At 44.4% G+C, this 26,741-nt stretch overlaps 1 protein-coding gene and 1 long non-coding RNA gene across 13 annotated transcripts in view; one reads left to right on the forward strand and one right to left on the reverse strand.

The window, feature by feature from the left end:
* PNPLA4 (patatin like phospholipase domain containing 4) overlaps positions 1-19,342 on the reverse strand; it is a 108,916-nt gene extending 89,574 nt beyond the window's left edge. For 6 of the 10 annotated variants that reach the window (XR_005018280.1, XM_036839206.1, XM_036839209.1 and 3 more), the window contains exons 1-4: positions 18,880-18,946; positions 17,535-17,719; positions 12,375-12,469; positions 11,585-11,720 (exon numbers count right to left, since the gene is read on the reverse strand). Coding sequence is in view for 9 of the 10 variants with exons in the window: in XM_036839206.1 (XP_036695101.1) it covers positions 11,585-11,720; positions 12,375-12,469; positions 17,535-17,719; positions 18,880-18,913 (450 nt within the window). In the remaining variant the exon portion in view is untranslated. Of the gene's footprint in view, positions 1-11,584; positions 11,721-12,374; positions 12,470-17,534; positions 17,720-18,879; positions 18,947-19,050; positions 19,171-19,274 lie in introns of those variants that run through there. The other 4 variants (XM_036839205.1, XM_036839211.1, XM_036839212.1 and 1 more) reach the window with 4 other exon arrangements.
* Positions 19,343-19,990: 648 nt separating this feature from the next.
* Positions 19,991-26,299, forward strand: LOC118888234. Of its 3 annotated transcripts, none has more exons than XR_005018281.1 (4): positions 20,015-20,104; positions 20,843-20,857; positions 24,222-24,268; positions 25,553-26,299. It is a non-coding gene; the product is annotated as an uncharacterized LOC118888234 (long non-coding RNA). The 3 variants fall into 3 exon arrangements; XR_005018283.1 differs by having other exon boundaries at positions 25,566-26,299; XR_005018282.1 differs by lacking the exon at positions 20,843-20,857 and having other exon boundaries at positions 19,991-20,104.
* Positions 26,300-26,741: the final 442 nt, after the last annotated feature.

Below are 26,741 nucleotides of genomic sequence, written 5' to 3' on the forward strand. Positions count from 1 at the left end.
GCAACACCCTTCCTGTTGTGTCCTAAACAGGCTCTCTTATTCTCTCCAGTATGCATAGGCTGAGAATGTTCCAAATCTTTAAGTTCTGCTTTGCTTCTAAGGAACAATTCCATCTTTAAGTCATTTCTCTCTTCTTGCGTTTTACTCTAAGTAGCCAAGAGAACCCAGGCTGCTCCTTCAACACTTTGCTTAGAAATCACCTCATCAAATATCCAGTGTCATCACTTGCAAGTTCTACCATCCCCAGAACACGAGGACATGAACATAATCCTGCTATTCTTGGTTAATGTATAACACGGGTGACCTTTCCTCCATTGTCTGATAACATTTCCTCGCTTCCGTCTGAGACCTCATCAGTATGGCCTTTACTATCCAGGTCTCTCTAAGAAGATGGAGGCTCTCTCTACGGTTTGTTTTTTTCTTTCCGAGTCGTCACCAGAATCACCGACGGCAATGCAGGCTTTTTCTAACATGCACCTCTCAACTCATTGAGCCCCTGCCCGTTACTCAGCTCCAAAGCCGCTTCCACACTTTTAGGTATTTGTTACAGCAGCATCCTCACCTGTCAGTGCCAAGTTCCTGTCTCAGTCTGCTCAGGCTTCTACAACAAAATACCACAGACTGGGTGGCTTAGAAAGGACACAAGTTTATTTTCTCACAGTTCTGGAATCTCAGAAGTCCAAGATCAAGGGGCTGGCAGATTCAGTGTCTACTGAGAACCCACTTCTATGTCCTCACATGGTGGAAGAGGTGAGGGAGCTCTCTGGGGTCTCTTTTACAAGGGCACTAATCTCATTCATGAGGGCTCCACCCGCATGACCTAATCACTTCCCACAGACCCCTGCCTCCAAGTACCATCATACTGGGGGTTAGGATTTCAACACAGGAATCTGGGGGGGACACAAACATTCAGACCATAGCACTGAATTAAATCACCATGGACATAAGATCCCAAATACTATGGAAATCCAATCCCAAATAAAATGAGTCTTTGGACCACATAATTGGTCCAAAGAGGTTCTCAGAAAATAATCAACTATCATTGCAGTTATCAGATGAAAGAATAATTTTTTCATGCCACCAAAAGTGAAGTTAATATAATTTAAGCATGAATCATCACACAAAAGCACATTGGTGAATGTACACCAGGTCAATGGTTGAAGAGGTATAAAATCAGATGCCTAAAGGCAGCAAAACTTGGTCGTAATCCATTTCCCGAGATTTTATAGACGTAAGTGAGCACACTGCTCATGAACAAAGATAAGGGGTAAAAGAAGAAAATGTTTAAGAAAGGGTGAAGCCTACCCAGTCTGCAAAAAGAAAGCAGGGACCTTAAAATTTCATGACAGACTCACACAGGGATGCTGACCAGTGACGTGTGTGGCTTATTATCTTATTTGTTCATTATTTACTAAATATTGACTGTAATTAACAAGCTTATAGGACTTGACTATTTCAAGCACATTTTTACATGATTTTTTCACTTTACTCGCCATGGTAACACCAATTAGCTTTCATCTCCATTTCACAGTTGAGAAAACTGAGGCTCAAACATAATTAGCCTCAGAGGACACCATCAGGGAATGACAGACCTAAATAGGAACACTGGGAGATGCACAAAAAACAAGTGATAGGAAAAAGTCTGCAGCTGCCAAAGAGGCAAGAGACTTTTTCTTGCCTCTTTGTTTCGCGGTGCGCAAGGAGAGGGGATTCAGAGCGCCGCCTAAACGAGCTCAAGAGATGGGCACGAGCCGCGGCTATCAGCGCGGACCCCAGAGACGGGCATGAGATGCTAAGACTGCTGCTGCCGCCACCAAAAAGCCTGTGCGCGAGCACAGGTCACTATCCACACCGCCCCTCCCGGGAGCCTGTGCAGCCCGCCACTGCCAGGCTCCCGTGATCCGGGGACAACTCCCCCGGGAGAACGCACGGTGCCTCAGGCTGGTGCAACGTCACGCCGGCCTCTGCTGCGGCAGGCTCGCCCCACATCCGTACCCCTCCCTCCCCCCGGCCTGAGTGAGCCAGAGCCCCCGAAGCAGCTGCTCCTTTAACCCCGTCCTGTGTGAGCGAAGGACAGACGCCCTCAGCGACCTACACGCAGAGACGGGGCCAAATCCAAAGCTGAACCCCGGGAGCTGTGCGAACAAAGAAGAGAAAGGGAAATTTCTCCCAGCAGCCTCAGAAGCAGCGGATTAAAGCTCCACAAACAACCTGATGTACCTGCATCTGTTGAATACCTGAATAGACAACGAATCATCCCAATTCAGGAGGGTGGACTTGGGAGCAGGATATATTAATTTTTCCCCTTTTCCTTTTTTTGTGAGTGTATATGTGTACACGTCTGGGTGAGATTTTGTCTGCATGGCTTTGCTTTCACCATTTGTCCTAGGGTTCGGTCTGTCCGTTTTTGTTTTTTTTTTACTTAAAAAATTTTTTTTCTTAATAAATTTTTTCTTAATAATTTTTTCCTTATTATTTATTTTAAAAAATTAAAAAATCTTTTTTCTTAATATTTTTTTTATTTTTTATTTTAAAAAATTAAAAACTTTCCTAAATTTTTTCTTAATAATTTTTTTATTTTTTATTATAAAAAATTAATAAATTTATTTTTAAAAATTTTTTCTTAATAATTTTTTCTTAATAATTTTTTCTTATTTTTATTATAATAGCTTTATTTTATTTTATTTTATTTTATCCTCTTTCTTTCTCTCTTTCTATTTTTTCTCCCTTTTATTCCGAGCTGTGTGGATGAAAGGCTCTTGGTGCTCCAGCCAGGCATCAGGGCTGTGCCTCTGAGGTGGGAGAGCCAACTTCAGGACACTGGTCCACAAGAGACCTCCCAGCTCCACGTAATACCAAACGGCAAAAATCTCTCAGAGATCTCCATTTCAATATCAAGACCCAGCTTCACTCAACGACCAGCAAGCTACAGTGCTGGACACCCTATGCCAAACAACTAGCAAGACAGGAACACAGCCCCATCCATTAGCAGAGAGGCTGCCTAAAATCATAATAAGGCCACAGACACCCCAAAACACACCACCAGACGTGGACATGCCCACCAGAAAGACAAGATCCACCCTCATCCACCAGAACACAGGCACTAGTCCCCTCCACCAGGAACCACTGAACCACAACCCACTGAACCAACCTTAGCCACGGGGGACAGATACCCAAAACAACGGGAACTACGAACCTGCAGCCTGTGAAAAGGAGACCCCAAACACAGTAAGGTAAGCAAAATGAGAAGACAGAAAAACACACAGCAGATGAAGGAGCAGGGTCAAAACACACCAGACCTAACAAAGGAAGAGGAAATAGGCAGTCTACCTGAAAAAGAATTCAGAATAATGATAGTAAAGATGATACAAAATCTTGGAAATAGAATAGACAAAATGCAAGAAACATTTAACAAGGACGTAGAAGAACTAAAGAGGAACCAAGCAACGATGAAAAACACAATAAATGAAATTAAAAATACTCCAGAAGGGATCAATAGCAGAATAACTGAGGCAGAAGAACAAATAAGTGACCTGGAAGATAAATAGTGGAATAACTACTGCAGAGCAGGATACAGAAAAAAGAATGAAAGAACTGAGGACAGTCTCAGAGACCTCTGGGACAACATTAATCGCACCAACATTCGAATTATAGGGGTCCCAGAAGAGAGAAAAAGAAAGGGACTGAGAAATATTTGAAGAGATTATAGTTGAAAACTTCCCTAATATGGGAAAGGAAATAGTTTAATCAAGTCCTGGAAGCACAGAGAGTCCCATACAGGATAAACCCAAGGAGAAACACGCCAAGAACACATATTAATCAAACTATCAAAAATTAAATATAAAGAAAACATATTAAAATCAGCAGGGAAAAACAACAAATAACACACAAGGGAATCCCATAAGGTTAACAGCTGATCTTTCAGCAGAAAACTCTGCAAGCCAGAAGGGAGTGGCAGGATATACTTAAAGTGCATGAAGGAGAAAAGACCTACAACCAAGATTACTCTACCCAGCAAGGATCTCATTCAGATTTGATGGAGAAATTAAACGCTTTACAGACAAGCAAAAGCTGAGAGAGTTCAGCACCACCAAACCAGCTTTACAACAAATGCTAAAGGAAACTTCTCTAGGCAGAAACAAGAGAAGGAAAACAACCTACAATAACAAACCCAAAACATGTTAAGAAAATGGGATAGGAACATACATATCGATAATTACCTGGAATGTAATGGATTAAATGCTCCCACCAAAAGACACAGACTGGCTGAATGGATACAAAAACAAGACCCATATATATGCTGTCTACAAGAGACCCACTTCAGACCTAGGGACACATACAGACTGAAGTGAGGGGGATGGAAAAAGATATTCCATGCAAATGGAAAGCAAAAGAAAGCTGGAGTAGCAATTCTCATATCAGACAAAATAGACTTAAAATAAAGACTATTACAAGAGACAAAGAAGGACACTATATAATGATCAAGGGATCAATCCAAGAAGAAGGTATAACAATTGTAATATTTATGCACCCAACATAGGAGCACCTCAATACATAAGGCAAATACTAACAGCCATAAAAGAGGAAATCGACAGCAACACAATCATAGTAGGGGACCTTTAACACCCCACTTTCACCAATGGGACAGATCATCCAAAATGAAAATAAATAAGGAAACACAAGCTTTAATGATACATTAAACAAGATGGACTTAATTGATATTTATAGGACATTCCACCCAAAAACAACAGAAATACACATTTTTCTCAAGTGCTCATGGAACATTCTCCAGGATAGATTCATATCTTGGGTCACAAATCAAGCTTGGTAATTTAAGAAAATTGAAATCATATCAAGTATCTTTTCTGACCACAATGCTATGAGACTAGATATCAAATACAGGAAAAGATCTGTAAAAAATACAAACACATGGAGGCTACACAATACACTACTTAATAACGAAGTGATCACTGAAGAAATCAAAGGGGAAATCAAAAAATATCTAGAAACAAATGACAATGGAGACACGACGACCCAAAACCTATGGGATGCAGCAAAAGCAGTTCTAAGAGGGAAGTATATAGCAATACAAGCCTACATCAAGAAACAAGAAACATCTCGAATAAACAACCTAACCTTGCACCTAAAGCAATTAGAGAAAGAAGAGCAAAAAAACCCCAAAGCTAGCAGAAGGAAAGAAATCATAAAGATCAGATCAGAAATAAATGAAAAAGAAATGAAGGAGACAATAGCAAAGATCAATAAAACTAAAAGCTGGTTCTTTGGGAAGATAAACAAAATTGATAAACCATTAGCCAGACTCATCAAGAGAAAAAGGGAGAAGACTCAAATCAATAGAATTAGAAATGAAAGAGGAGAAGTAACAACTGACACTGCAGAAATACATAAGATCATGAGAGATTACTACAAGCAACTCTATGCCAATAAAATGGACAACCTGGAAGAAATGGACAAATTCTTAGAAATGCACAACCTGCCGAGACTGAACCAGGAAGAAATAGAAAATATGAACAGACCAATCACAAGCACTGAAATTGAAACTGTGATTAAAAATCTTCCAACAAACAAAAGCCCAGGACCAGATGGCTTCACAGGCGAATTCTATCAAACATTTAGAGAAGAGCTAACACCTATCCTTCTCAAACTCTTCCAAAATATTGCAGAGGGAGGAACACTCTCAAACTCATTCTATGAGGCCACCATCACCCTGATACCAAAACCAGACAAAGATGTCACAAAGAAAGAAAACTACAGGCCAATATCACTGATGAACATAGATGCAAAATCCTCAACAAAATACTAGCAAACAGAATCCAACAGCACATTAAAAGGATCATACACCATGATCAAGTGGGGTTTATTCCAGGAATGCAAGGATTCTTCAATATACACAAATCAATCAACGTGATACATCATATTAACAAACTGAAGGAGAAAAACCATATGATCATCTCAATAGATGTAGAGAAAGCTTTCGACAAAATTCAACACCCATTTATGATAAAAGCCCTGCAGAAAGTAGGCATAGAGGGAACTTTCCTCAACATAATAAAGGCCATATATGACAAACCCACAGCCAACATTGTCCTCAATGGTGAAAAACTGAAACCATTTCCACTAAGATCAGGAACAAGACAAGGTTGCCCACTCTCACCACTATTATTCAACATAGTTTTGGAAGTTTTAGCCACAGCAATCGGAGAAGAAAAAGAAATAAAAGGAATCCAAATCGGAAAAGAAGAAGTAAAGCTGTCACTGTTTGCAGATGACATGATACTATACATAGAGAATCCTAAAGATGCTACCAGAAAACTACTAGAACTAATCAATGAATATGGTAAAGTAGCAGGATACAAAACTAATGCACAGAAATCTCTTGCATTCCTATATACTAATGATGAAAAATCTGAAAGTGAAATTAAGAAAACACTCCCGTTTACCATTGCAACAAAAAGAATAAAATATCTAGGAATAAACCTATCTAAGGAGACAAAAGACCTGTATGCAGAAAATTATAAGACACTGATGAAAGAAATTAAAGATGATACAAATAGATGGAGAGATATACCATGTTCTTGGATTGGAAGAATCAACATTGTGAAAATGACTCTACTACCCAAAGCAATCTACAGATTCAATGCAATCCCTATCAAACTACCAATGGCATTTTTCACAGAACTAGAACAAACAATTTCACAATTTGTATGGAAACACAAAAGACCCCGAGTAGCCAAAGCAATCTTGAGAACGAAAAATGGAGCTGGAGGAATCAGGCTCCCTGACTTCAGACTATATTACAAAGCTATAGTAATCAAGACAGTTTGGTACTGGCACAAAACAGAAACATAGATCAATGGAACAGAATAGAAAGCCCAGAGATAAACCCACGCACACATGGTCACCTTATCTTTGATAAAGGAGGCAAGCATATACAGTGGAGAAAAGACAGCCTCTTCAATAAGTGGTGCTGGGAAAACTGGACAGGTACATGTAAAAGTGTGAAATTAGAACACTCCCTAACACCATAGACAAAAATAAACTCAAAATGGATTAAAGACCTAAATGTAAGGCCAGACACTATCAAACTCTTAGAGGAAAGCATAGGCAGAACACTCTATGACATAAATCACAGCAAGATCCTTTTTGACCCAACTCCTAGAGAAATGGAAATAAAAACACAAATAAACAAATGGGACCTAATGAAACTTAAAAGCTTTTGCACAGCAAAGGAAACCATAAACAAGACCAAAAGACAACCCTCAGAATGGGAGAAAATATTTGCAAATGAAGCAACTGACAAAGGATTAATCTCCAAGATTTACAAGCAGCTCATGCAGCTCAATAAGAAAAAAACAAACAACCCAATCCAAAAATGGGCAGAAGACCTAAACAGACATTTCTCCAAAGAAGATATACAGACTGCCAACAGACACATGAAAGAATGCTCAACATCATTAATCATTAGAGAAATGCAAATCAAAACTACAATGAGATATCATCTCACACCGGTCAGAATGGCCATCATCAAAAAATCTAGAAACAATAAATGCTGGAGAGGGTGTGGAGAAAAGGGAACCCTCTTGCACTGTTGGTGGGAATGTAAATTGATACAGCCACTATGGAGAACAGTATGGAGGTTCCTTAAAAAACTAAAAATAGAACTACCATACGACCCAGCAATCCCACTACTGGGCATATACCCTGAGAAAACCATAATTCAAAAAGAGTCATGTACTAAAATGTTCATTGCAGCTCTATTTACAATAGCCAGGACATGGAAGCAACCTAAGTGTCCATCATCGGATGAATGCATAAAGAAGATGTGGCACATATATACAATGGAATAATACTCAGCCATAAAAAGAAACGAAATGGAGGTATTTGTAGTGAGGTAGATGGACCTAGAGTCTGTCATCCAGAGTGAAGCAAGTCAGAAAGAGAAAAACAAATACCGTATGCTAACATATATACAGAATCTAAAAAAAAAAAAAATGGTTCTGAAGAACCTAGGGGCAGGACAGGAATAAAGACGCAGACCTCGTAGAGAATGGACTTGAGGGCACGGGGAGGGGGAAGGGTAAGCTGGGACGAAGTGAGAGAGTGTCATGGACATATATACACTACCAAACGTAAAATAGATAGCTAGTGGGAAGCAGCCGCATAGCACAGGGAGATCAGCTCGGTGCTTTGTGACCACCTAGAGGGGTGGGATAGGGAGGGTGGGACGGAGGGAGACGCAAGAGGGAAGAGATATGGGAACATATGTATATGTATAACTGATTCACTTTGTTATAAAGCAGAAACTAACACACCATTGTAAAGCAATTATACTCCAATAAAGATGTTAAAAAAAACAAAAAACAAGTGATAATCCAAGACAGTGTAACAAGACACAGACACACGGACACCGACACAGACACTCTGAGGTACAGGTCTCTAGTTGGATTTTCAGGTACACAGACAGCCTATGTGTAATAAAAGGCAGCAGTCGGCTTGTGGATAATGAAGAGCTTGGCATTAAAAAGAAAAAAAACATCTAGTAATTAAGAGAATAAATGAGGCATTGATTAAAAATCACCAATATTTAGTACTCTCCCACATTCCTGTCCTGGCTAGCAATTGATCCTTGACGTGCTCTACTCTGGCTTCAATCTTAATCTCCGTCTGTCACCTACAGACTTCCCACATCATAGACATTAAACCCAAGGCTGAGGGATCACAGCCAGGCAGGCAAAGCTCCCAGGAGACGCCAGTTACAAACTGTGGGCTGCTTCTCCTCTTGGCTTCTGGAACTCAGCGCCCTCCGGTCTGTAGCTAAGGAAGTGGGGGAGTGGCCGGCGCCTTTCTTCTCTCCCCCGACACTGAATGAGGCGGTCAGAACCACCACCCCAGACAGCGGTCTCCCACTGGCCTCTTTCATCAGAACACAGCATGTCACTGCCCAGCGTGTGTGTGTGTTGGGGGGAGGGGGAGATATTTTATTTTCCCTTCATATTCTTCTCCCTCCCTCCTGCAGTCTTCACCAGTCTTACTTTCTGAACTACACGCTCATGAGTATTCCAGGCATACATTTCATACATTTTTATAGCCACCATCTGCTGTCAAGGAACCATCTATCCTTCCTTTCTTTGAGTTTCTGCAAAAGGTTAGAGCATTCTACCAAACATTTAAAGTGCTTCTCGTATAACCTAGGATACATGTTAATTATTCAGTTATTCTCCTTACAAGGTATTACACATTTGTGCCAACTAGTTCTCTTCTGTTCAATGAACTCAAGTAATTACACCAGTTCTCTGAGTACTTATTATCCAAAACAAAGCAAATCAAAAAAGTCCTGTTTGCTTACTGCAGTAGTTTGCTATGGCTGCTATAACAAGTTACCACAAATCGAAAGGCTAAAACAACACAAATAAATGTATGATCCTAGGGTCTGGAGGTCGGGATCCAGCACGGGCCGGATCCACCTGGGCAAAAAAATCCAGGTGTTGGCAGGGCTGCATTCCTTCCTGCGGGCTCAAGGGGAGACTTGGTTTCCTGCTCATTCAGATACTGGCAGCATTCAGTTCCATCGGCTGTAGGACTGAGGTCCCTCTGCCTCACTGGCTGTCGAGGGGAGCACCCGTAGTGCCCTCCTCATACAAAGGCTCCTGCATCTCAGAACCAGCAAACATCTCCATTTTTAAGGACGCATGTGATTAAATTAGTTTGGGTCGGCCCAGATAACCCAGGATCACCTCCCCATCAAGACCCTCACCTTCACCCCATCTATACAATCCCTTTTGCCATGTAAGATGCCGTATTCACAGGTCCTGGGGATTACAGCGTGGACATCTTTGGGGGACGTTATTCAGCTCACGACACTCCCACATGAAAGGAATTAAGAGGGTGATTTTATCTCGCGTTGGGGGAGGGGGGCACGGCTACCAAGCAGAATGTTAGAGGCCCAGACTGTGGTCCCAGCTGGGCCACTAACGAGCTGAATTACGTTTTGTCCAGGTCATTGAACATGAAGGATCCAGCTTCTTCATTCTTTTAATAGATGCCATCTTAGTTCACTGATTTATTCATTCCCATTCACTCACGGAGCACAGGTTGACGGAGATGACACTGTGCCAGGCGCTGGGAATACAGCAGTGGACAGAACAGCAGTCCCTGGACCCTCCTACCCCCCCAGCCCGAGCTTACACTCTCGTGAAGGAAGACAGACAAAAACTAAGTAAACAGAGCAGTAAACTACGTATGCGGAACAGTGGTAAGTAAATCAGGGCGGGATGTAGGAAACATCAGGGGCTCGGCCACTGTAGATACAGTAGCCACGGCCAGACTCAAGGAGAAGGTAGTAACTGTGGGTAGAATTCCCCTCTTGTTTCATGATAGGATGATAGTCTTTTGCTCCCAACCTTGTTCTCTTACCAACAAGAAGAGGTATTCTAAACACTGCAAGCCTGATGTATCTGTGTTGGCATTGACGATTTGTGACAATTCAGGCATGGATTATCAGCTTCTCTCTTTCTATTTTTTAAGTCTACACAAGAGTATAATAATATTATAGAAAAATATTTTTCTAAGATGGAATGACTATTAATGTATAAGTGAGAGACGGGAGTGAAAATATTCTAATCTCTTAAGTCACAAAGTAATTTTACTTGTCAGCTCAACATTTCATTAGGTATTTCAAATCATATCATTCAAACATAAAATTCGAACAGTGAGTTTTGATAGTAAAAATCAATGCATTTATCATCTAATTCAGGTGGAACTTGTAGCTCTCTCAATCCATCGCCTGCTGCTGTATCCAAACACGCGTTCTCTGTTATCACCTGAAGCTTGCTACGATTCCCACAAGAGGAAAAAGAAGAAAATAGCCTGGCTTTTCTAAGAGAAGTGCACCCTTTCCAATTTAAAATATTTAATGTATTACCTTAGCAGTGCACTGTTATTTGCAAATCAGCTGAACTATTTCCCAGAGACAATGATTTCCCAACCAACTTTCACATGTGTTTGGATAGAAAGGCATCAACGCAAAATGGAAGAAAGGAAAGGGAACATTAGAGTGAAAAGGTAAGAGACCCGGATTCCCACTGGCAATCAGTACACCCTGCGGTGTGTCACGCAAAATCTTTCCACCCACTTCTTCTGTTAAAAAAGCGACAAAAGGACAGTAATCTCACCTGTCCTGCCTGATTTACAGGACTGTGGAAGGACTGCATACGGTAGTGCTGAGACAAAGTCTTACACAAACTGCAGAAGTATTATCTACATCAATGTAAGGAATGGTTCATTGCTACTCAAGTTTAATCCCAGGATAAACGTGAGCACACGGAACGTCACGAGAAAAAACACTGAGCTACTCCGGAGGCCTCTGGGAGCCGCCTGCCAGGAGGTGGCCTTGGAGGGATACTGGAGGATGCATCCGTCAGACGCATGATTTATGGGGCATGTACCATCTATCAGGCGTGGTATGCAATGCTGGATCTAAAGAACGCGGGCGCGGTCGCTGTCTGTGGAAGTACGTATATCAGCACTTGCTCATTTCCTCCAACAAGGAATGCGGCCGTGTTACCTTAACGAGGTCCTCCCGGGAGGGAAAACTGGAGACTAAGCAGTTTTCTCTGGTCTCGGTGTTGGTGATGGAGACGTGCAGGCGGTCGTGAGCCAGCTCGTGCGCGTTGGGAGGGAGAATCGCCTCCACTCCGCTCCTGAAGAAGAAAAAGGGACCCGCGTGTCGGGCTGCGCCCCACTGGCCTGCAAACCTTGTAGCTGCCCAGACTGGAGACCCGAGAAAGAGCCCGGAGACAGTGACAGCGACACCTATGGCTTACTGGATGGGAGATCTTACATGTCCAAAGCAAAAGAGTCCTGGAGAGACACCCCATCATGTTCGGCAGGCGGCAGACAGGACAAAGCAACCACCTTCGCTACCCGGGGGCAAAGGAGGCCGCCATTTATATGGGGAATTGATGTCAGGTGGGCTCATCTGTTACCACAGAAACTAGCAGCTCACAGCCCTTCAGGTTAACACCCATGGTGGAGGGCAGATGTCTCCCTTTAATAAACTACCAGGTGGAGCCGCTCTGGCCCAAGGGTTAGGACACTCACGAGCTGGGGCAGGAGGCAAGCACGTTTGTGTGAGTAGGGTGCAGACGAAGCAAGGACTGGTCGAGCTGAGGATGTACAGAGAGCAAGAGAAGAGCCATCTTGAGTGGCCTGGCCACGCACTGCATGATTCCCCTTTAATTACTGACCGCCTTGTAAGCGTTTCAGGGGAGAGAATGCTGACTGAGCTTGCTACAGTGTATCCACAGTATCCTCTGTCTCCACAGGCTTTGGGGGGAAATGTACTCTGTATGTACCTCAGTCGGGCCATGAAATCATAGCCCGGTGTCACTGCCCCGAAAGTCTGCCTTCGGATTTCTTCGGCAAAACTGTAGGTAAACTCGTTACATTCCTGAAAAAGAAAATTAATAGGTGAGCCTATGTTTTGTCAAAAACTTTATCACTCTGGTTCCAGAACCCTGTGCCTGTCACACAAGGCACCTGGACCGTATGAAGCCAATCCCAGACGTCGGATGCTTCACAGGCACGGATCCCCACGAGGCCCGGTCCTCACCCACCATTCCCGGTCCCCAGGCAAGCTGTATGTTCTGCCAATTGCAATCTTTTTTTTTTTTTTTTTCTTTTTAAACCACCTCACATGGCGTTGCCCACCTGTGGGAAATCCTTGAAGGCGGCGTTCTAACGTTACCTGAGCACATTTCTCTACAGGCTTCTCCAGCATAATTAACCTCCTTACCCACCCCAGTCCTGTGGCCTCGGAAACGTTCAGACTGCAGCTCTCCAACAGTGCTCACAATTCACGCCACCACCACCAACCGAGGAAGGACTTGCGATGACTCTGCCGGATCAGAGTCCTTGGAGATTAGGCTGGGGCACTGGTCTTCCATAAAAGTCCCCCCGGTCGGCGCTAACAGGCAGCCAGTGCCGAGAGCTGCTGGTGTGGCCTCTGTTGCCTCCTCTTTATATAACAACGCAAGGTGGGTATAATCACCGCACTAGACGGGTGAGAAAACTGACGTTTGGAGGGTTAAGTGTCTTTCCCACTACGTCATCAAAACTGAGTGTCAGCGCCAGGATTTAAACCCAGGTCTGTCCTTCATTTATTAGTTCCTCCATTCAACATCCTACTGGGCACCAGGCGTTGGGCTAGGAACTGGGATTCAACGGCTGAGCATGAGATACACAGAGCCCCTGCCTTCCTGAGACTCAGGAGTCCCTCGGTGAGGAGATGGCAGGGTGCCAGGAGAGCAGCCGTGTATGGGGCAGATTCATGTCCCCTCCTTCCCCGAAAGGTTAGGGTAGTCCCCGGAACCTGAGAATCGGTACCCTTATGCAGCAAAAGGGACTTTCCAGATGCGATTAAGCTAAGGGTTGTGAGATCAGGAGACGCTCCTGGATTATCTCAGTGAGCCCAGTATAATCACAAGGGTCCTTGTAAGGGAGAGAGGGGGGCAGGAGGGTCAGAGTTGGCGAGATGTGAAGATGCTATGCTTATGACTTCACAGATCAAGGAAGGAGCCAGGGCCAGGGAACGCAGGACGCCTCTAGCACCTGGAAAAGGCCAGGGCACACACTGTCCTCCGGAGCCTCCAGAGGGAGCGTGGCCCTGCGGACACTTTGATTTTAGACAGTGAGACCTTGTCAGACGTCTGACCTCCAGAACTGTTAGAAAATAAACGTGCGTTGTTCAGAGCTGCTATGTTTACTGTCATCTGTTGCAGCAGCAACTGGGAGCTCATACAGTGGGCATCAACCTCCAACTTCACTTTGCTAGGCTGAGACCTAAGACACAGACAGGAGTTGGGCAGGAGATGGAGGCAGCAGAGGGCAACAGGCAGAGAGAGAGCAGTGAGAAGAGTGTGAGCGGCCCAGACGGGGCAGAGACCAGAAAGGCAACCTCAGTGAGCCACGAGAGGGCTGAGGTCCACGTGGCCCTGGGAGTCCTACTAAGAAATCTGTGCCCCAGGAGAGACGGGAACCCTCCCGCACGGTTGGTGGGAATGTAAATCTCAGCCACTATGGAGAACAGCATGGAGGTTCCTTAAAACACTAAAAATAGAGCTACCATATGATCCTGCAATCCCACTCCTGGGCATATGTCCAGAGAAAACCATACTTTGAAAAGATACATGCACCCCTATGTTCATAGCAGCACTATTTACAACAGCCAGGACATGGGAACAGCCTAAATGTCCATCGACAGATGAATGGATAAAGAAGATGTGGCACATATATACAATGGAATATTACTCAGCCATTAAAAAGAATGAAATAATGCCATCTGCAGCAACATGGATAGACCTAGAGATCGTCATACTGAGTGAAGTAAGTCAGACAGAGAAAGACAAATATCATAGGATATCACTTATATGAGGAATCCAAAAAGAAATGATACAAATGAACTTATTTACAAAACAGAAACAGACTCACAGACTTAGAGAATGAAATTATGGTTACCGGGGGGAAGGATGGGGGGAGCGATAAATTGGGAGTTTGGGATTGACATGTACACACTACTATATTTAAAGTGGATAACCAGGGCTTCCCTGGTGGCGCAGTGGTTGAGAATCTGCCTGCCAATGCAGGGGACACGGGTTCGAGCCCTGGTCTGGGAAGATCCCACATGCCGCGGAGCGACTAGGCCCGTGAGCCACAACTACTGAGCCTGCGCGTCTGGAGCCTGTGCTCCGCAACAAGAGAGGCCGCGACAGTGAGAGGCCCGCGCACCGCGATGAAGAGTGGCCCCCGCTTGCCGCAACTGGAGAAAGCCCTCGCACAGAAACGAAGACCCAACGCAGCCAAAAAAAAAAAAAAAGTGGATAACCAACAAGGACCTACTGTATAGCACAGGGAGCTCGGTTCAATATTATGTAACAACCTAAATGGGAAAAGCATTTAAAAAAGAATAGATACATGTATATGTATAAGTGCTGTACACCTGAAACTATCACAACATTGTTAATTAACTATACTCCAATATAAAATAAAAAGTAAAAAAAAAAACAGAAATCTGCACCCCATCCTGAGTCAACAGGGATCCCGGGGGTGGGAGGGGGAGGTCACAGGATGAGAGGTTCAGATGTGTGTTTGGGTGAAATCGCTCTGAATGCTTAGGTAGGTGGGTTGTAGGCAGCTGGAGCAGACGCAGGCCTGCCTGTCAAGAAGCCGCTGTGGACTTCTAGGTGAGAAGTGGGGGTGGCCCCCCCAAAGTGTGCTCTTTCTACTAAGCCACACTGCACACCCAGCTTATCTTCTTGTATTATTTTTGGTTACACACACACACACACACACACACACACACACACACACACACGGCCCCTGGCCAGACTGGAAACCTATTAAGGAATGCACTTATCTCTGAGTTAGCTCCTCGCTGTGTCGAACGCCATGCCTGGCAAATCCTGAGGGCTGAGGAAAGGTTGGCTGTGCTGAGCTTGTAACATATCAAAGTCTAAACCTGCCTGCCACCTAAAGTACACCAGCGTCAGGTGGTGCTCTTAATTATACATGCACCAGCTCGGAACCGGATTCATTACTCACATCTCTGTCACAACACCACGAAGCTCGAAGAACTTAGATACCAACAGGGAGAACTGAGCTAACGGGGACTTGAGTAGGTAGAAGACAGTTTCCTAAGAAAGCTCAAAGCCATCCTTCCAGGGGTAGATGTCAAATGCTCAAGAGAAAAGAAGTAAAGTAACCTCAAGGCAAATGGCTGAAAACTGATTTTGAGAAAGGAGAAACGAGGATGCCCTAGGCGAATTCAGAGAATCATTTCCCACCTGCCAACGTGAGCGCCCGATAAAGAGTTACCCCCAAGGTCTGACCAACACAATGAGACAATACGACTGGATCTCCAGTTTATCGAAAATGTAAATAAGAACAGGTAATCGGACCGGTATCAAAAGTCTCAAATTCAGGTAAAGGATTCAATGTCTGAACATCACAGAATTTCAATGAAGGGGCTATATGATCACAGTATTTCCAAATCAGTCTAATTCTAAATCACACTTAATATATTTCTAAATCTGCTGAGGATTCGAAACCAAATCTACCCAACTCCAAAGCTCGGGATTTGCTCCCACCTAAAGGAAAGACTGCACTAAACAGGAGTAAACAACCCCTTAGTAGCCCCCTGCTTCAGAAAGGAAATAAAGAGCTGGGAGAGATGAGCTTGCAATTCAAAGCACATGAGTCTGCCACTTTGGGGGGAGTTTGCACACTTCATGCATACTTTCCCTGACTTCAGGTTCTCATCCTGTACAATCTCTAAAATTTTCCATCACTTTCCTAGTATATAAAAAAGAAAAAGAGCAGTGGATTTCTGAATAACTGGTCTAAAGTCCAGTTTCTCTTCCATAAGCAGCTCCTCAGAGATTTGAAAACAAGATTTCTGTTTAAAATGTTGTGGATTTCAACATTTAAATGTGACAAATTCATCCTTGGGCACGGAAGTGTTAATCATTATTTGATTACTATTCCAAGCTGCTAGAGAATGTAAGTAATTAACAAATAGAATATTCTCCACCTGCAGAAGCCAGTTCTCACAGAGAATGCATGATGGCTGTCTAGAAGCAGAAAACAGACTTTAAAAACATAGATTATATTAAATGAAATACTTAATGCTTATTTTTATTACTTCTAGATAAACTGCTTGGAATTCAGGGCGTCTTCTTACTGTGGGAATGAAAAACAAATTAAATTCCAATATCATTCCCCTTAAAAGAGATTACAGGCACCTCCCCGGTGGCACAGTGGTTGAGAATCCGCCTGCCAATGCAGGGGACGCGGGTTCGAGCCCTGATCCGGGAAGATCCCACATGCCGCGGAGCAACTAAGCCCGTGCGCCACAACTACTGAGCCCACGTGCTGCAACTACTGAAGCCAGCGTGCCTAGAGCCTGTGCTCCGCAACAAGAGAAGCCACAGCAATGAAAAGCCCGTGCACCGCAACAAAGAGTAGCCCCCGCTCGCTGCAACTAGAGAAAACCCGCGTGCAGCAACGAAGACCCAACGCAGCCAAAACTAAATAAAAATTAAAAAAAAAAAAGATTACAGGCCAACATTTTAGTTTATATGCCTGTCTGTAAACAGGAGCAAGCAAAGACTTATCAGCCACACGTTCAAGGCCTTGAGAACAGGCTCTGTTCTCTTCTCATGATCAGTTAATGGAGAAATATCCTTTGCTTGAAAGAAACAAAGCTGGAATCTTAAGACTAAATAAACACTCTAGAGTAAAAGAAGGCATTTTATTTCCTTGTCTTGTTGTCACTCAAAATAATCTTTTCCAAATGGAAAGCAGAGATCCCGAATGATTAAATTTTAAAGTCAACCTTTTCTGTTTCCCAGGCAAAGGATTATTTCTCTGCAGTTAACTTAGTATATAGTTAACCATCATCTTCGTTGTTTGGGCGTAATTTCTGCATGAGAAACACAGCCTAGTTAGTACTTAATTACCTCTATTTTTTGTGGCGCTGTTAGCAGGACAGAAGCAACCAAGGATCCTGCAGAAGCCCCGGCAAAGGCCTTGACATTCTTCAGGAGCTTTTTGCCGTGTTTGCAAAGTGCGGATGCTACCCCCAAGTGGTAAATGCCCAGAAACCCACACGCTGCAAACGACAAGTTGATGTGCTTCATTCCAGCTGTGAAATTGGTGACACAAAACCCAAAAATGCCCGTAAGTTGGTATAGTTTGTTCCACATGCTGTGTACTCTTATGCTAGTCATCATTCCAAGGCTTTCTTTTATATACAGAATTCTCTGTTCTAAGCATAATCTTTTCAATTAAAGTCTAATTAAACACCCAAAGCTTTCAAGGAAACTTTTCCCTCTCTCACCTTGACCCACTACAATCATATTAATTAAAAAAAAATTACAACAGTCTATATTTGTTCAGTACATAGACTATGCAACCTACTTTTTAATTACTTGGCAAAAACCAAATGGTTAAATTCCAATTGGCAAGGCATTTGGTCCTTTTTTCTTGACCTTTTGATACTTTTGGGGGTGTGGGCTACTGGTAAAATCATTAGAGACGTTAGCAAACTTCAAATGAAAGACACATTTGCTCTTTGCGAGTGCATCAGTGAATTTAAAACAGATGTCTTGGCTCCCCACCGTTTCCATCGTGAGCATCCGTTTTTTGTTGCTGTTGTTTTGTTTTTTTAACCTGATGCTCTCAATTATTCAATAATGCAATACTCAATTATTCAACAATGCTGTGTATTTCATAGCCAAGTTTCTCAAGACAAACTGAGGTCATGACTGGCGAGGGCAACTGGAGGCTCAAAGAAATGACATCTGCATCACCTGATACTTGCAACAAATCTAACAATGAAACTATATTTCACAAAACTTCAGGGGGAACGATTTCACCACGTGTATAAAACAATGCCCCCCGCCCCGCCGCCAAAACTGCTCCCCCTGGATGCCCTCAGGGGTTTCTCGGGGATACCGGGACCTTCAGATTGGGCACTTGGCCCCGGCCTGGAATTTAGGAACCGAAAACCCTCGTTCTGATGCGCGGAGCCAGGCCCTGTGCGAAAGGAGGCTCAGTCGCTGCAGCCGAGCCCCGGTTTGGGTTTAATTTCTTCAGATTGGAGAGGGGACAAGGGGATGGGTCTCCAGGGGGGCCGACCCAGCGTGCGCAGGCCCAGTGTCCCCCCCATCCTGCGGTCTGGGGGTGGCGGGACGAGGGTCGCTGCTGCAACACCCCCAGGGATGCCTACGCGGACCCGCTCGCCCGGGAGCCACCTCCGGGGGGCCGGAACCTGCCCCCCGCCCGCCCCGCGCTCCGCCCTACCAACGCAGGCCTGAGGCACTTCCGTGTAGAACATCGTACCCCCCCCGCCCCGCACCCCCTGTCCCTTAACCGGAAGGCGGGGCAGGGCCGTCACTCAACCCGGCCCCGCCTATCAGGGCCGGACCACGCCCGCCCAGGAAGCTTCCGCACAAGGGATTGAGGCCGGCCTACCCGCGCGGGTCTGTGACGTCATCGCGCCGACGCGAGCGTCCGCGAGGCTCCGCCTGCTCCACTTAAGCCGCTGGACTCAACATGGCGGCGCGCGCTCGGCCGCTTGACCTTGGTGTCCCCTAGCGCGGGTAAGGGATAAGACTTTCTCGTCTCGAGTCATACTGTCTTCGGATACCTCGGGATGCATTTTCGTCCCTATGCGCCACCTGCGGGCCGGCCCTCACCTGCAAGTCGGCTGACCCGAACGACCCTCGTTTGCTGTGTACCGGAAGTGCTTGGCCTTGGCGGCTGTTGTCCGGAAGTGGTTTCCCTCCCCCTCAGCCTCGGGGCGGTCCAGCTGTCCCTGTAAGGGCGGGGCCTAGGGGCTACCTTGGGATTGAATGCCCCGCAGCTTTTGGAAGCCTACCTCTGATGTTTCCTTAAGCATTGTTGGAAAGGCCGCACTATGGCTTTGGGCAGCGTTCACACCCTTAGCCCGCCTTAAGCTGTGTGGCCTTGGGTGGGTTATGCGACCTCTCTGAGCTTCCCAGGTGACTCTTCTGCAAAATGGGATGGTAAAATCCGAGTTGGTGCTAAATCGTAACGTTCATGCTGCATAGCAGGCCTTCAGCAGACCGGCGTCTGTCGTCTGGTAGCACCACTGGCTCTGGGTAGATCTGAGAAGCAGCTTTCTAAGGCGGCCCACTCGGCTCGCATTCCCGCCCGGATTCAAAGGACTGACAATTCCTTCTCTCCCTCAGCAATGTCTTCCCTATTTAATCCTAACAAGCAAGCCTTAAGGAATTGCAGAGTTTCCGGTTGAAGGTTCTCCAGGCCCCCTTGTTTAAGGACAAATTTACTCTCACTGAAGAACAGAAGAGAATCCGAAACACACAAGTGTCTCTACCTTAAGCAGGAGAGGGAGTGGGTGGGAGCTCCCCAGATGGTCTTTACCTTGGACTTTTTTCTTTCTCTCTCATTTGGGGTGCTAGTGACCTGGGCTCTGGCCCACACACTTTCTGTAAGAAAGAACCCTGGATGTCACGACTAAGGAAGAGATCTCGTGTTTATTCTTGTAAGTAGACTTCTGAGACAGCTGATCTTGCAGACACCCTAATGCCTATGCATAGCACAACTGCATTACTCTGAATTCTTCACTACCATTCGAATTTCGTGACGGGAAGGGCAAGTGTGTGTATATCCAGGAAGTATAGAAGGACAAGCTGTTCATTCTTGCGTCCTTCCATTGCCTTCTAACTCTCTGGTAGGGTGTGGTCTTCCCAAGAGAGCGTCCTCCAGGGAACTTATTAGGAAGGAAGAATCCCAGGCCTCAGATCTCCTGAAGCAGTCTGCATTTTAACAGAATCCCCAGGCATTGCTCTGCACCCTAAAGTTTGCAAAGCGCCGGTCTAACTCCTGGGGTGGTCTGGTTTAAAGTGGTGTGGTGGCATCGAAAATTTAAGGAGCGACAAGGTCCACAGAGCCAGAATTGGCAGTGGTGGCAGGGCCACCTATTTCCTGCTTTGGGACACTGGCAGCAGGTTGATTCAGAAAACAGGTGAGAAATTTGTCGCTGGGGCAACCAGGATGCATACCGCGGCTTTGGGATCCTTTGCTTAAAGGAAAGATGAGATCAGCGGTTATTACCACCCCTGCCGGTGAGTGAGATCCCGCCAAATTTAAGGGTCACAGGAAAAGTGTCCACAGAGCTCCATAATGTAATTCTTAACAATTTAAACCTTTTTTTTTTTTTAATTCTCTCCTCTTTTCTCCCTTCTACCCCATGTTATACCCACATGCAACTAATTAAAAGGTTCCGTTTCCTAAGGTAAGGAAGAATGTCAGATTCATTCACGTTTGTCTTTATAATCTCAGCGCCATGCATGGCACTTGGCACATAGTGTGTGATTAATAAATATTTGTTGTGATTGTTGGATTTAAGTAAGTTACTCTTGTGATGTGAGTATATAGTAATTTAATTGCCTTTTCAGGACATTTTTCAGAAAATCTTTTGCCTGGTTTTGCCTCTGTATTTTCCTTAGTAATTTAGTTGTTTTTTAAAAAAATAAATTTATTTATTTGTTTTTAGCTGCATTGGGTCTTCGTTGTTGCACGGGCTTCTCATTGCGGTGGCTTCTCTTGTGGAGCATGGGCTCTAGGCGTGCGGGCTTCAGTAGTTGTGGCTCGCGGGCTCGGTAGTTGTGGCTCGCGGGCTCGGTAGTTGTGGCTCACGGGGTCTAGAGCGCAGGCTCAGTAGTTGTGGCGCACAGGCTTAGTTGCCCCGTGGCATGTGGGATCTTCCCGGACCAGGGCTCAAACCCGTGTCCCCTGCATTGGCAGGCGAATTCTTAACCACTGCGCCACCAGGGAAACCCCATAATTTAGTTTTGAACTGGTTTATTTGCTAGCCATTTATCGAACATTTAAGCATCCATTGTGTAACAAACACAGTGCTGGTTCAGGGAAAACGAAGTTGACAGGAATTCAGTTCTTCCTCATCTAGAGCCTAGAGGGTAGGGAGACAGTCGATGTGTTAATTGCAGAGGCGTGATCGTGTGCTCGTACAAAGCCACACACAGGTGCTGTGCATGTCCACACTGAGCTGGGGGGCAGCAAACCCTTAGCTCTGGGAGGTACCTACGAGAGCAGCTGGCACAGACACAAGGTGCCCAAGGCTTTCCACACCCCCAGCTTCCTCCCGCAAGATTTGATCATGTATTCTCCTAAAGAGAGAAAGGTACGGGATCAGGGAGGGATAAGGGATTCTTGCCCCACCTCTGCCGCAAGGACTGAGCCTTATCGCAAAGTGTCTGAGTGTAATCTCGTGTTCCAGTCTACTGTCCATGCGGTGGCATTTATTTTCCAACCTTGGCATCTTAGCACAGGAGAACAGCTCTGTGGGGCACATGCCATCGTTCCCCGAGACACCCGTACCCTCCCTCCGTGTACGAACTCCTCACCCCTGTCACCCCCTCCCAGAGCCCTGCACGCTGAACTCGATGCACTTTAAAGATTAGATGCACAGCCTTTAATTTCAGGGGATTGTGGCCACACCATTGACACACACAGCAGCGCCCTTTGCCACAGGGGCCTCAAGGTGATACCTCGGGTCACCACACGCTCTGTGCCTTGTTGAAGCATTCCCTTGTTTTGAGACCACCGTAGAATTCTGAGCAAGGCAGTTCTGCAGTCGTGGAGTAGGGCATCCCACGTGAACCCACAGAGGAGGCTTCACCCCCACAGGTTGTTGTTTTCTCTAAGGAGGCGTCGGTCGTCAGCGGAGGCCACCGTGTGGACGGGCAGCCCGGGAATAAAGGCAGTTTAGAGGGAGTCGGGGCTGAGAAAGAGAGAGGAGCTGGCCTAGTAGGTGTGATGGCGTTTCTTGAGCCTGGGGATGCAACTGCGACCATCCCTGGCTCACTCCCACACCGCACCCGCCCTTTGCTCTTCGTTTTCTTAAGTGAGTTAGAACCGAGTTTCTAAATCTTGCAAGCTAAACAGACCTCACTAATGTAAGTGCCTTTTCCATTGCACCTGTTTTCTCTCTGTTAGAAATAACGCTAGAATAACCAACTACTTGAAGTAAAACTCAGTGACTCTTTTCTCACATAGAGCTGTGATGGTACTTTGGTGATTATGTTTATTTATTTATTTTTTCATTTTATTTTTTGGCCGCACTGTGCAGCATGCGGAATCTTAGTTCCCAGACCAGGGATCAAACCTGTGCCCCCTGCATTGGGAGCATGCAGTCTTAACCACTGGACCACCAGGGAAGTCCCTTGGGTGACTCTTTTCTAAATGGAAGAATACTTTTTTCAAAAAGTATATGAATTACATATGTAATATATTTTCTGTTATATATGTACATATATATGCAAATGTATGTATGTAACCAGACTGGTGACATTTGAAAACAATTCAAAACTAGGCATCCTTAAGAAGTGTAATTTACTTGGGATTGGAGACATCTGAAAATGTACACTATAGATCATCTTAACATGGCATAGAAACTAAATATCAAGGTATTTCTATTAGAAAAAACATTTAAAAAATGTAACCTTTATGTATAAGCTTTGTTTTAATTTACTATGTGAAAGGTTCCAAGTATAATATACACTGAACTGAGAGATCAAGGTAGAAAGACTTTCTGAGTGTTTCTGTTATTGTATTAGAATTACTTAATTACACCGCTTGCAGTTGATATTCTGCATAAGGGTGAGACAGAGCAGAGAAGCTTTCAAAATGTTCATACTTAAGAGATAATCTTTTATACAAAAGGGGTTTAGATCTTTGGTAGCCAGGTGTCGGTGTTGTGAAGTGATGGTGGGAGTGGGATATCAAATGCCTGACAGGGTCCTAAATATTTTTTAAAAGCCCAGTAAAAGAAAATCTGTATTCTCTCTGCCCTGTTTTCTTTGTTGCTAAACAGCTCTGTCCTTGACCTGGCTGCTTGTGGTCCACAGTTTGTACAGATGGTTGGGAGTAGTCCTTCTCCTTACCCTTCAGATAATTATCCTCCAGTGGAGGGGATTATTGGGGAAATAATATCAGTGTCAAACAGGTGATAGCACTGAGTGATAAACAGAATGTCAGCTTCGGTGCCGTATGCTTCATCAAATTCACCAAAATACTACTCTGTTTTAATTTGGAGTACAGGATCTCATCATTACTGATGCTGTCGTTGAAAGAAACAGCCTAATTGCCAAAACATCCAATTATCTAATCACCTCATTTCAAAGGGAGAAAATAAGAATTCTGGTGTATTTTGTTTTTGCATCTACTCCTACTTGCTGGAAGCTTATTATTAATTATGCCTTTTGAGGGCCCATTCCATGCCAGTCCTTTGTACCCATTGTCTCATATAACTGTTACAACGGTGCTCACAGACCTTCCTCCCCTACGGTGGTTCAGAAATGAATTAGTGAGCTAGTAAGTTCTTATTATGTGCCCAGGATTGTGCTCTTTGGCCCTTGACGGGTCTCAGAAACTTGTTATTCCTTCAGTCCTTTCTTCGGTCAGAATTTGTAATTGGTCTTCATATTTAGGCATTTATAATTTTACTAAAAAGTGGTAAAAGTGTTTAATAAATGTGATGTATAAATTTATAGCATTTAGGAAACTTGTTTGCATCTGGAAAAGAAGAAAAAAAAGCAGTTAACTCAGGCTACCCTTTCTGCATTTATCAATTACAGCAGTAAGTCACTCGGATTACTCCTTTTCCTGGAAGCTGTGTCATAAAGTAAGTTATTGTAAAGAGAACATAATTTCCATTAGGAACAGTGTTATAGAAGGGGGTCATGTCATTGACCAGGGTCCTAACTCCAGATAAATCATGTATCTAATCAATTGTATTCATGCCTTTGTTCACTCTTTAAATAAACTTCAGTGTCTAATATATGACAAGGACTGGAGTAGGCATTAGAAAATTAAAAAAAAAAATCTTAGTGGATAAACTGTCCATTTTTAGTTCACTGTTTTTTCTTACTGGAATGTACTTTCACATTTTTCTACTCTATTAAGTTCTACTTATTCTTCTGGGCCTAAAAAACTGTTGTCTCAGTATGTCCTTTTGGATTAAATTCAAACACCTTCTGTCAATATTAACCACACCCTTCTCTTTGTTACCATGCTTGAGGCATTGCGGTAGTATTTTTCACCTTTCATTTTGGTTAGAAATGCGGTTGCCTCCGTCTTCTATGTTCAGAGTTGATTTGGAGCAGGGACCATCTTGTACTTCTTGGATTTTATTTATTTATTTATTTGTTTGTTTATGGCTGCGTTGGGTCTTCGTTGCTGCGCGCGGTCTTTCTCTAGTTGCGGCAAGCAGGGGCTACTCTTCGTTGCGGTGCACGGGCTTCTCATTGCAGTGGCTTCTCGTTGCGGAGCACGGGCTCTAGGCGCGCGGGCTTCAGTAGTTGTGGCTCGCGGGCTCGGTAGTTGTGGCTCACGGGGTCTAGAGCGCAGGCTCCGTAGTTGTGGCGCATGGGCTTAGTTGCTCCACGGCACATGGAATCTTCCCGGACCAGGGCTCGAACCCGTGCCCCCTGCATTGGCAGGCGGATTCTTAACCACTGGGCCACCAGGGAAGTCCCTATTTCTTGGCTTTTGCCGGCATCTAAAAGGTAGCTAAATGTTTATAAGAGTTGGGAATCTTTAGTTTATATGTTTCAGATATCTAACTGGCTTAAGCAAAAAGAATGTGCTAGTTCAAATATCGGGAGGTTTAGGGACTTTCCTCGTGGTCCAGTGGTTAAGACTCCATGCTCCCAGTGCAGGGGGACTGGGTTCGATCCCTGGTCGGGGAACTAGATCCCACTTACATGCCGCAACTAAGAGTTTGCATGCTGCACATACCGCAACGAAGATCCCGAGTGCCGCAGCTAAGACCCAGCTCAGCCAAAATGGATAAATATCAAATATGGGGAGGTTTAGAGGTAGGACTAACTGTAGAGATGGCTGGATCAAGCATGCAGTGGGTGCTGGAGGGCCACCCTTGTGCCATTTCCTGTTTTTCTCATCTTAGTTTCACTCTGCAGTCCGGACATCCCCAGGAGGCTGCTGGCAGCCTCACAGACTCTCAGCATATCAGTGGAAAAGTTCTTCCACTACCCACCTCTCAAACTTAGAAAAAGACTCCTGCTGGTTCTGTTTTTGTCGCATGCGTGTCCCTGGAAGAGTCAGCGTGGACAGCAAATGGTGATACAGTGATGTGAGCCCATGAACGGGGGAGCGAGTCCTGCAGACGATGGACAGAATGAGGGGAAGCATTGCCAAGTCCAGGTGGAGTCAGCTGGGCAGGCCTAAACCAACAACATCCACTGCAGTACCTGATAAATATTTGTTGAGTTAAACAAGCAAAAATGCAGCTATAATCTCTACATAAGACAGGGAAATTTAGTCTTTTTGATATATAAAACTTCGTGATAAGTATTCATCTGGCGAGTATTTCCCCAAACAAATAAGAACACGACTGTGACGTTTGGGGCATTGAAAAGTTGGTTGCGATTTTAGGTATGTTTAGATGAACAGTACATGCTGCTTGGCATAAATGTTCACCATTGACTTAATCAATAGTTTTGTTTGCCTCTTTTGAATTATATGAGCTATTTTGGATATTAGAGATGGTACAAGACTGTTGCTCACCAAATCGGTGTAAATGGATGCAAATGTTTCCCTGTGATAAATTTCCATGTAGGGAGCTGTGGTTCTTGGAGTGCTACCAAGGATCTTATCCTACACATAGGGTCAGAGAAGTAGATGCTAAATAAATGTTTGTTTTTAACAGCTGTGACAATAATGACAATGCCCTTCTACCAAAAGCATTTTGTAGAGCGGGGAGTGATCTCAGAGGTCCTCCCGTCATCCCTTACTTCTGAGCATTTGGGAAAAGAGTAGAGTCACCATTTGGTGAGTGTCCACTAATGTATTTCATATTTGATTTTAAAACCATGAGAAATATACCGCTAACATAAACTTTCAAAATCATTCTTTACAACATCTTCACAGAATTTCTAAGGCAAAAGTGATGTGTTATAGCAAACTATACACAGATACATTCCCTATTCACAAAGCTACAAAACGAATGGGTAAAATGGGTTAGAAGTCTGAAATGGAGGTCAAAGTGAAATTTTGAAAGGACCCAGGCTGACATGGAAAAGACAGCTGTAATTTCAGAATCTTCTGTTAGGGCTTGCATTCTCAGAAAAGTAGCA

The sequence above is a fragment of the Balaenoptera musculus genome, chromosome X, assembly GCF_009873245.2.
Source record: "Balaenoptera musculus isolate JJ_BM4_2016_0621 chromosome X, mBalMus1.pri.v3, whole genome shotgun sequence".
Lineage (NCBI taxonomy): Eukaryota > Metazoa > Chordata > Mammalia > Artiodactyla > Balaenopteridae > Balaenoptera > Balaenoptera musculus.